Here is an 11,538-nt window from a genome sequence, read left to right on the forward strand (position 1 = left end):
AGCCTAGTTCAGTACGTGAAAGAAGGAAGTCCCTCTCTTTCACTGTCTTACTTCAGTCCCTCTCTCGCCAAAAATATAAGGGCCTTCAAGCCCTGTAAACGTAATATCTAAAAAGGTCATCCATCTACTTAAACAATAGTGCATCATGATGGCGAGTAAAGTTCCAATTCTGCTTTCCTTTAAGCTGCGGAAAGACTTTTTTTTGTCAAAAATAGCCGGTTGGTTGATCCAGAAATGCATGGTTAGAACTTCAATTGCTTTTAGACTTGCGTGCTTTTCGAAACTCTTGATCTTCTCTTTCTCTCCCCATTCCATGATAGTAAAAAACTACCTCTCCAGACACAATATCTTGAGTACCTATGATGGTGACCACATCTGCTGGCATGTGATGTTTGGACATAGAATCGTCCAAGGAGGGAGTTTGCTTTACCCAACCCCCTTTTTTATAACAAGGCAGAAACCCCCGCCTCCACTTAGTTTCACCCAAGCTTCATCCTGGTCATAGATAGATCACCCAGGTTTGGGTCCATAAGCAGTGATAATTGCCCTATGAAGACTCGCTTTCACTACGGCTCCGGCGGTTTCCCTTAACCAAGCCACTGCCTATGAGTCGCCGGCTCATTCTTCAACAGGCACGCATTTTGTTCTTTAATTGAGCACATTACTAACTTCAAAGCAGAAAATAATAAATGTCCTCTAATTTGGATCTTTGATTAGCTTAGGCTAGTGAGAGTGTGTATCATTTAAGTGTGGGAAATTTAGGAACATTGGGTGAGATAAAAGTGTACTTTAGAGTTCATTGAAAATTTTAGGAATTGGATACATACTCATGCTTTAAATGTTTAAATCATATGCATTGATGTTCTTGTATATATTTTAGTTTGAAAAAAAATGATGAAATGAAAATGAATGAAAAAAAAGAAAAAAAAAAGAAAAAATTAGAAAAAGGAAAAGAGAAAAAAAAAACAATAAAAAGGGAACAAAATGCCCCAAAAGTAAAGTTGGGAAGTTTAAGTTAATCAAAGATTCAAATTTCAAATTCACTTGACCAAATACAATCCTAACCTTGATGCAATTGATGTCTTTTTATGTTTCTTATTGTTCAATTAAGTTGTTATTGTTATTTTCTTGCATTGGGTAGTTGTAGAATTTATTATTCTTGCAATTTACCATGCTTTTCTTTTATGCCTTCCAAGTGTTTGACAAAATGCTTGGCTTAGGTTTAGAGTAGATTTTGAGCATTCTTAGCTTGGAAAGAGAAATTGGGCAATCTTGAGTCATTAATATCCAATTTAGATTGGTGATCTAGAGTGATTAGTTAGTCTTGTATCCATTAATATTACTTATGGATTGGGATTAATTAGGCCTATTTGACTTTCTCTCAATGTGAAGATAACATTATACCTTCTTCTGATGTTGGAGATGACGAAATAGGACTAGCTCTTGTTAATTATTATATGTTAATTAATGACTATGATAGAAAGCCTTGATTCTTAATCCTTGCCATGAATGCCTCTTTTTATTAGTTGTTATCTTCAATTGCTTTCTTTACTTTATTGTCATTTAAATTTCTTGCCATTTAATTTCTTGCCGTTTTATCAACCCAACCCCTTAAACCTCATAACCAATAATTGAGCACTCGATTGTAATTCCTAGGGAGAATAACCCGGGACTAATATTCTCGGTTATTTTTATTAGGTTGGACTTGTGACAACCAAAATTAAACTTTGATTGAGTGTTATTTGTCAGTTTGGACTATACTTGCAACGAAGCAATTTCTTTTACCGAGAAAAAATTCTAAGCCGACAGTAACCTTCCTTCAGTATGCTAAGAGTGTGTTGATGTTGCATTGATTGAATTAGTTGTTGATATGCAAGATTAAAAAAAATTAGACGTGTATTAAATGTTTTTTATATTTATAACAATTTGAAGAAGAAAGAAAAAATGGTTCTGAATAAAAAATTTTGAGAATATTACGGTTGCAATATGTATGGAGTTGAGTTTTTTAACAACACAATCACAAGGTAAAGGTGTAGCAAGTGGAGGAGTGGGCATTTGTTAGTTAATATTTTTTATGTAGAAGGTTTACTGAGAATCTGTTTCTTGTATTGTGGGTGTGGAGTTGATGTAATAAATTTTTAATACGGATTAGTTGGTTGGGTTGGTTGGTATGGTTGGGCTATCATAAAAGCGGAAAGTTAAAGGAGAGACTCTATTATTTACATTGGTACCGACTGAACTATACGTGGTATCCGTAACGTGATTCAGTTGGGGTTAAAAGCGAGTAATAGTAGTCGTTCTTAGGAGATGGAATGATGTTATAAGGGAGAATATGAATGTTAAAGAACACGTTCAGTAAGGAACGATGGAAAGCATGCACAGTTATAAGTTCCCACGAAGCAAGTATTTAGAGAGTACAAGCATAAGGTTGTAAAGAAGGGTTGGGTTGCAGAGAGATGTGATCTACTTAACAGATGATGATAGCCTCAAAATAAGAAGGAGGAAAGACAAAGGATAGATAGTTCAATCATGATGGTTAGTAAGAAGCAACTATACAGCTGACTGAGGCACAAAACAGTAGCCATGAAGAGTCCTCAGTCGACTAGGTGCTTCCTCCTCCAATGCCACCGTTTCAAGTTGCAGCCCCATGCCTCCCATGGCAAAGCCTGTCCAAGGTGAAAGCCTCTCTTGCAAGGCATCATTGGACTCTGTGACATCCTTGAGCCGGGCCTCGAGGGTGTAAGTTTCTTAGCAGAGGTCAGTGTATTTTTGTTTCCACCTCTTGGCCAGGTCGTAGTTGTAATCGTGGATGTAGGTGTCCTTGGTTTTACAGAGCTCCTGGATGCATAGTCGTGCCGCGTCCTCAAGAGAGAGAGAGAGTATGATTGAATGCTATACGGTCGACAACCACTAAGGCTCTTTAGACGATGAAGGTGGGACCACAGAGACGAGATGGCGATAGCAAATCCGACCCTTTGGATGAGGATCCTATAAATGGGACCCGGAATGTGCAGGTTGTCGCAAGCATTGTCCAGGTAAGCCCTCATGCTTGGGTTAAGCAACGGAGCCGACGGTGTCTCCGGGACTAGCTGATGGCCTACGCACTTTGTTAGGACACAGTAACAAGGAAAAATGGAGGATACAATAAAGGAGGTAGTTGTAGGTGAGGACTTACGCTGCGGTTTCTTTGGCAACATGTGCTGAAGTTGGTGAAACCTTGCATGCAAGGCTCTGAGGGCAATCCTCTACTTCTCCCGGAAGTCATCCGTCTCAACGGCATCGGGTGCTTTACCATTCATGATGCGCCTTGCCTTCCTCTAGGTCTTCAATGCCAAAGTATGATAGCCAGGCTTGCTCGGCTTCAGGCAACGTGGTGTATTTTTCCCAATAACAATCTTCGTACTCGTTTATCTGCTCATGAAGTTCCGATAGGGAGGTGTATATCCCGGGAACCCATCTGTCGAAGACACAGTAATAATCAGGGGTGTCTTTAGTACCCATGAATATTGTTGGTTGTGGAAGGAGCAGTTTGAAGTGAATGAGAAGGGGGTTTTATAGGCATGAAGTTGTGAATGTAATTGTGGTCAAAGCAGGGATTGAATAGTTGGAATGTTTGGTTTGGCTTTTGAAGGGGGGAGGGGACTGTGAAAGTGGCAGTGGAATCCGAATCTTGATATGTCCTGTGGACCATCCATTCGTGGCAGTAAAGTTTGGAAGAGAAAAGCGTGAAGAGAGACACATGCTATGTTTTTATTTTTTAACATTTACTTAAAGGACATAGACGCTTGGGTAGGGCATAGCCAAATGTGTATGCTTAGTTTGTACTAAAGTATACTTTGTTAAAAGATTATTTAGCACCATGATGATAGGATCACAACTATATTTTGGTTGGAGCTAGTTAACAAATTTTTTGTGGTGTATATTCTGGACATGTCACAACCTTTAAATGTACCTGTTTAAATCACATGTTGTGCACTAATGAAATAGTAGACGCGGGGCAGTATGGAAGACATTGGCGTGATTTATAAATGAAGATAATTACAGTTCCATAAAGCTTAATTTCGAACATATGTGTCCATGATATTTCGAACATACATGGGCTCAGTAGAATAAGTTGTGTTATCGAGTAATAGATGAAATCAAGGATGGGAATTTTCTGGATAACTCCTGTGGGGGTTTTCCCTTTGGCGGAAAAGATAACTTCATTTCCCTCCATTAATATGTGTACCTCGAAGAATGTGTATCACGTGATTGTCTGAAAAAGGATGAGACTTGAAATTATGGAATGCTGGAAATGAGGCAAGTGACTGTACAGGCAGAGATATAAGGCATGATTTGGGGGATCAGAGATACAATTCGATGGGTTTAGAGCATTACCAATTTGTCTTGCCTTTATATTTACTTTTATTTTTAGTTTTTAACATTTCTTATTTTCACCATAACTAGGGTTGGCCTTGAACATTTTATCTTCCTTTTATGTTTTTTTTCATGAATATATATTTATCACTTCTTAAATATTTTATGGAGATAGTTATGATATTTTGAGTTTAAAATTATTTTTTTTAGACTTTTTGAAAAAATTGTCTTGTCACCATTAATTTATTTTTTTAACAAAATAATACTAGTAATAAAATAATTATATTTCATATTGTAGTATGAAATAATTTTTAATAATAATTTGTTAAAAATATATGTTGACACCCAAAATATGATAAAAAATATATTTGGACTCCCTTAACTTTTGATATATATACTTTAACACGCTAAACTATTAGTATTTATGCTTTCAACCCCGAAATATTTTAATATTTATACTTTGACCACTAACAAAATCAAAGTGGTGTTCTTGAGAGTTTTTGGTGACATTCAAAAATGTTTTTCATGTTCTTCGTAAGTTCTCCAAATTCTTTCTTCAATTCTAACCAGTAATTCAATCTTTTCGGTAACTAACATTTACCCTAATGCAAAACAAATTATAAGCCACTAAAGCCCCATAATTTTCACTTGATTTCAACACAATTTGACCATTAATTAGGGGCTATGATTTCGGTTTCCAGCTGTACTGAAGAATAACGTTTATAGCTTGAATATCATCAAAGTTCATGAAATTTTCATCAAAATTTCAACCATAATTACTCACATAAACAATCAATTTGAAGCATAACCAAACCATACAACAATTACACAAGTCAAACAAAACTAATGAAGATTAATTTCACCAAACTCTTTCATTGATTTACTACTCCGAATTCGGCTATCTTTCAAAGTGCTTAAAGCACTTTTTCCTCCTAAGTCATATTAAGAATAACTTTAAATCCATGAAACCCTAATGGACCCAACCTTCAGCTACATGTTAGGATAAGATTTCTTAAATTAAACTTGCTCAACATTGAAGTTTGTTGGCTCACAAGTCAAGGTAAGCAAGAGATATATGGAAGAAAATCAAGAAAACACATGTTTATGCATGGTTCGTCGAATCCGAACCAAGCGTTGATAAGTCACATGATTCTGAAGAGGAAGAAGAGAGGATCACTTTAATCGGTTTCGAATTTTGATTTGAGTTTTAAAAAGATTAATTGTTTGAATCCATTAATTTTTAACTAAAAAATAAATACACTTGTATGATATTTAAGTTAAAATTTTGTTAAAAAATGTACTCTTATTATTCCATTTTTTAATTTAGATAAATATATTTGTATTATTTTAAATAATTTTAAAATTAATACAAGTAGGTTTATTTAAACTTGAAATTTTAATAGTTTGAATAAACGTACTCTTATTATTTTAAAATTTTTTAAGTTTAAATAAACGTACTCATATTATTTTAAATAATTTTAAAATTAATACAAGTAGATTCATTTTTACTTTTAGAATTTTAAATAAAAATATTTTTATTATTTTAAATAAATATATTCTTTTAATATAAAATAATATTTATGTATTTAAATAAATTTGCGCATATTCTTAGTCGTGTTAGAGTAACGTGGGGTAGGTTGTTGCACGTTAATCGTGTTAGAGAATGTGGAGTAGCCGGTTTCACGTAAATTGCGCTACCCGGTTTAGGTGAAAAAAGGTAAATCATGCTAATCTATGATTGATATATGAGTAATTTTTAGAAAGAATTTCATGCATGAATTGTTCTATGCTGTGGTGTTTAATATAATATCTAATACACATTAGCTTAGCACGATTTATATTTTAGTAGGTTTAGGGGATTCACAATTTTAAATTTAATTTATGGGAATAAAAAAATTGATCCCTCTTTATTTTATTTAAATAAAAAAAACTATTTTCTTCTCTCCTTGTAAGTTAAAATGAAAAATAATTAAAAAACTCAGACACGTGGTATAAATTAACATAGATATTGACACAAAGTCAGGGAAGGTTTTAGGATCTACATTAGGTCACTACCTAAAATAAATCACAATGTAGATAACACTCAATAGATATATCAAAATGTTAATTAAACCAATTAAAATAGACTAATAATGTTCATAACCAACATTACCCCCTATCAGAAAACAACTTCAAACCAAAAAATCAATGTAACGCGTTCAAGAAAATTGGCATTTGATTACTTAACCATGAAAGACAAAGAATCAGTGCACAGAAAATTAACATTGAACAAAGCTATCATTCACTACAACAATTCCTTAAGATAGCGACGGTTTTTTTGCGGCGGTTTTGTAAATGCGCTGCGAAAAGACAAATTGCGGCACATATAGCGGCGGTTAAAGGTTGGGGCCGCAATCAGGCCGACATTTAGCGGCGGTTTTGTTCAAACCGCCGCTATATTGCTGTCATGTTGCCATTTAGCGGCAGTTTTATTTATACCGCCGCTATATTTCCGGTCAGATTAACATTTCGTGGCGTCTTTTCGAAAACCGCCGCGATATGTCCGCCGGTGACTTCTTGTTAGGCATTTTGCGGCGGTTACGTTTAAACCGCCGCAAAATGCGTACTACCACATATTCCATTGTTGTCTTTAGTAATAACCATCTAGGTATAATCTATTTAAGTAACGATTACTAACTGAAGATACTTATGTTTAAATCATTGTTACTTAAACTCGTAACACTTTTTCTACATCTATTTTACGTTAACAATATTCACAAGTTACTTGTAAACTATATATGTTAACTCATGTGAACAAATTTACCAATAAGATTTTCTTGATGACGTTATTAGCATTTAAAAACTGCATTCAATCATGGATGTAAAAGAAGAAAATACAATCAAACTCTAATATTTATGAAGTTAAAACAAAGTTCTAGAGAGCATGAATCAAAGTTACTCCTCTTTGAAGTTATGCCTTACTAAACCTAAATCAAGAATAAACGCGTACAACTGCGACCCAAATCATTAAACTAAGGAAATCAGCGTAACTATTATATTAAAAGATCAAAATTTCTCTCCAACATCGTATTGACCCGGCGAAAAATACTCTGTTATGAATCTATGGGCTTCACGTTTCAGAGGATCTGATATTTCATCTCCATATCATGGCATTTTGTTCAGATCAAAGCACATTTTCTTAACATGTATATCATCTTGTTTATCTTGTTGGTCTTCTAAAGTTTCTTCCTCTTCATCCGGAACCTTATTCAGATCAAACTGCATGGATCTATCGATTGCGACAGAGGATACATCATCTAAAATGTCTTTTGAATCAGACTCTTTTCCATCTAGACTGTCAGGAACTATTTCTCCGGAATATTCAAGTAAGACTGAAAATATCAACATGCACATAATAGAATGAGTATACATAGATGAGAACTCTGAAGTCATTAAATACTGAGTTAGAAAAAAAACCAAACTACAAGATGCTAAGACAATTTTAAAACTAAACACAAAATATTCGACAATTACCATCACCCTTGTTAGTAGTTTGGGCAATTTTCTTAAACAGAAGCTCTATAGCAATTGTTGTGCTTGCAGAGGATGACAAAAAGTCCTCATTTTTCATCGATCCTGTTCCACCGTCATGTTATGTTCACTATTGTTTTCAAAACGTAACACTACTGAAATTATATTGCTTAGTACATAGCAATATTATGAAAAATGCAACCCTAAGAAAAATAACTGTAGAAGGTTTATAGATTTAACGTAAACTAACTTTTTCGTATTAAAATCGTTGAAAGAACCAAAAAGTCTGCTTTTACTCATCTAAATTCACAATGACATAAATATTTAACTGCAAAAAAAAAACTACACAAGTATAAAGTAACCAAAGAAAACAACGTACAACGCTGAGATTATTTAACTTAGTTTATGACAGAAATATCATTTTTAAATTACATTAAAATGCATCATACAATGCATTACGCGACATCATCAAAATTCTCTGAGGCATTTTCTATGAGGTCTCCTATATTTTCCTCCCTTGTCAACAGTAAATCTCCAATGTCACCTTCCGCTGACATGTTCAACCTTGGCTGTGGAGAAAAACCAACTTCAGCTTCTTCATTCTCTTCTCCCATGTTATACAAATCCCTTGGTTTCACATGAACCACAACACTCCATTCTTTAGCTACTTCACCATCCACATAGTATACAAGCTGAGCCTCTGATGCCAATATGTACAATTCATCTTCTTCACGATTACCAGTGTGTATTGGATGAGAGAAATTAACGCTGGTAAGCCCCAAATGGTCTTGTTTGATGCCTCTACTGGTAGTGGTATCAACCCAAACACATTTGAACAATACCACTGTGAAGGAACAGCTATAATTTAATTCAATTATGTCTACAATTTTTCTGTAATATGGAACACCACCAACAGCCACTCTATTATCACGCATGCTTGCATAACTTCTTATATTAGATGATACATATACTCCACTATTTTGTGTTTTCATCTCGTTTTCCTTTGAGATAGTTCTAAACTTATACCCGTTAACATTGTACGCCCCAAAACGTCTGGCCTGAATCATGGGACCGCACGCAAGCAACTGCAGGTCTTTCGATTGAAGCGTACTTTCCATAAGAACCTGGAACCACATAACATTCATGCTTTATATTAAAATCGGTTTTCATTTAGTACTAACTCCAGGCTAAAAAAACATTGGTCAGGTTAATATTTTGTCAACCTTATGCTTAAACCAGTGAGGAAATTCTGCATGGACGACACTATCTATCTTAGCTTGTGACCTTGTCTGATGATGCAAGCTTCGCTTTGTGTTTTCCCTAAATGTACTTTATTAGAGAGAAGAAAATTAGTGTAACTAGTCACTGGGAGAAAAGAGTTATATTGGTGTTTTAGAAATACATGCGTATACTTACTCAAGGAACGGAACCACGGCATCGCAGTTGACTAGCACATGACGATGAGCTTGATGTTTTTCCATTGGACTGAGTTCGAAATGCGATACAGCCCCTAATGCCTTTCCAATAGCTGGGAACATACTTTCCCCTGAATTATGACGAACGTCAATAGGCTCATCATCAACTCGCCCTGGTCGGTTGATTCTAGTCTCAATATTATCCAAATACCTAGAACAGAAAGTCAGGATTTCCTCAGATAAATAGCCTTCTGCAATTGAGCCTTCCGGTTGTGCCCTATTACGAACATATTACTTCAGACGTCCTAAATACCTTTTATATAAATACAATGAAACGCTTAGTATATACATAATTAATTGAACTAAATGTACTAAAAGGATTTATCAAATAGCTAACCTTTCTATTGGATACATCCACCTATAATATACTGGTCCACCAAGAGTAACTTCATCAACGAGATGCACGGTGAGGTGAACCATGACGGTGAAGAAGGATGGAGGAAAAATCATTTCTATCTGACACAAGATTTGCACAACATGATTCTGAAGCTCAGCAAGCTGCATAGGGTTTATGGCTTTCCCACAAAGTTCTCGGAAAAATGACGACAAATTTGCAATCACATTGGACACCGGACTCGGAAGTGCAATCTTCACTAAAATTGGGAGTAATTGTTCCATCAGAATATGACAGTCATGACTTTTCAACCTAGATAACTTGCGTTGTCGCAAATCAACACAACGAGCAACATTGCTAGAGTAACCATCTGGAAAAACCACATTCTTCAAAGTCTTCAGGAATACATCTCTCTGTGAATTCGACATCGCAAATATTGCAGAAGGATATTTACCACCTTCTCCCGGCCATAATTTAGGCCTTATACCCATGCATTGTAAATCTCTGCGAGCTTTAACATTGTCTTTAGATTTGCCACTATCGTTTAAGATAGTGAAGACTACATTGTCGCACACGTTTTTTTCTATATGCATCACATCGAGGTTATGACGCAACATCTGATCCTCCCAGTACGGGAGGTCAAAGAAAACACTCTTCTTCTTCCAATGCGAGTCATCTTCATCCACATCCTGGCCATTGCATCTTTTTTTGGATGTCACACTTGAACTCTTCCCAAATGAAACGTGCACATTTGACTGTTGCCTCAATACATCTGTTCCGGATAACTTCTTGGCGGATCTCTACCTTCGACCTGCCCATCAAATCTATTCCGGTCTAGTCTGTATTTGTGTCCCTGATTTAAAAAGCGTCGATGGCCCATGAAACACCATTTTTGACTGTCTTTCAGCCGATGTGGCTTAGCATCCAAGTTACACGTAGGACAGGCTAACCCATTGTGCGTATTCCAGCCAGATAGGTTTCCCAATCCTGGAAAGTCGCTGATAGTCCACATCAGTGCCGCACACATCTTGAAAGTGTTTCCCTCTTTGGCATCATAGGTTTCAACGCCATCCCATAATTGCTTCAACTCATCTATCAAAGGCTGCAAATAAATATCTATGTCATTACCTGGCATTTTCGGCCCAGGAATAAGCGTGGATAGGATGAAAGATGTCTGCTTTATGCAAAGCCAGGGTGGTAGATTATACGGAATAAGAATCACAGGCCAGATGAAGTACTTTGTGCTCATATTCCCAAAGGGATTAAATCCATCGCTCGCCAAGGCTACGCAAACATTGCGCGGATCCACCGAAAAATTTGTATACTTTGCGTCAAACTTTTTCCATGCTTCAGCGTCCCTTGGATGCCTAAGGAAACCATCGTTATTAGAAGCCTGTGAATGCCATAACATATCACTCGATGTCTTGCTGCACATGAATAACCGCTGCAGTCGTGGTATGAGGGGAAAGTAACGAAAGGTTTTGGCTGCTATAGGTTTTCCATTTCTCTTCACTGGTACGTTGAGCCTAAGAATAGAGCCCTTTTTAGTCTTCTGCTTCCATCTTGAACACCCACATTTCTTGCACCTAGTCAGGTTCGCATCATCACCTCGGTACAACATACAATCATTTGGACAAGCATCTATCTTGGCGTATTCAATACCCACCTTTCTTATTGTCTTCCTGGCTTCATACACTGTATTCGGAAGTTTTGCTTGTTCGAATGCGTCCCGCAGTAAGTCAAGAATCATTGTCATTGCCTTGTCACTCACACCGCACATACACTTGATATGATAAAGCTTCACTAAAAACGATAATTTGGAGTACTTTGAGCATCCGGGATATAACTCTTGTTCTCCATCTG

The 11,538-nt window shown here is 36.1% G+C and overlaps 1 protein-coding gene across 1 annotated transcript; it reads right to left on the reverse strand.

The window, feature by feature from the left end:
- Window positions 1-8,321: 8,321 nt before the first annotated feature.
- Window positions 8,322-11,296, reverse strand: LOC107607806 (uncharacterized). Its single transcript, XM_016309708.2, has 5 exons — window positions 10,626-11,296; window positions 9,679-10,377; window positions 9,283-9,558; window positions 9,090-9,186; window positions 8,322-8,990 (listed from the first exon to the last, which is right to left on the reverse strand). The coding sequence occupies exons 1-5, from the start codon at window positions 11,294-11,296 to the stop codon at window positions 8,322-8,324; spliced, it is 2,412 nt and encodes an 803-aa protein (XP_016165194.2).
- Between the last annotated feature and the right edge of the window lie 242 nt (window positions 11,297-11,538).

This window comes from Arachis ipaensis, chromosome B7 (assembly GCF_059453495.1).
Source record: "Arachis ipaensis isolate K30076 ecotype BB chromosome B7, ASM5945349v1, whole genome shotgun sequence".
Taxonomy (NCBI): Eukaryota; Viridiplantae; Streptophyta; class Magnoliopsida; order Fabales; family Fabaceae; genus Arachis; species Arachis ipaensis.

Coding starts and splice junctions, on each gene's coding strand:
- LOC107607806 (XM_016309708.2), bottom strand. CDS start 11,296: ATGTTGTACCGAGGTGATGATGCGAACCTGACTAGGTGCAAGAAATGT. Junction 9,187..9,282: donor GCCGTGGTTCCGTTCCTTGA/GTAAGTATACGC, acceptor AAGTACATTTAG/GGAAAACACAAAGCGAAGCT. Junction 8,991..9,089: donor CTCACTGGTTTAAGCATAAG/GTTGACAAAATA, acceptor ATGTGGTTCCAG/GTTCTTATGGAAAGTACGCT.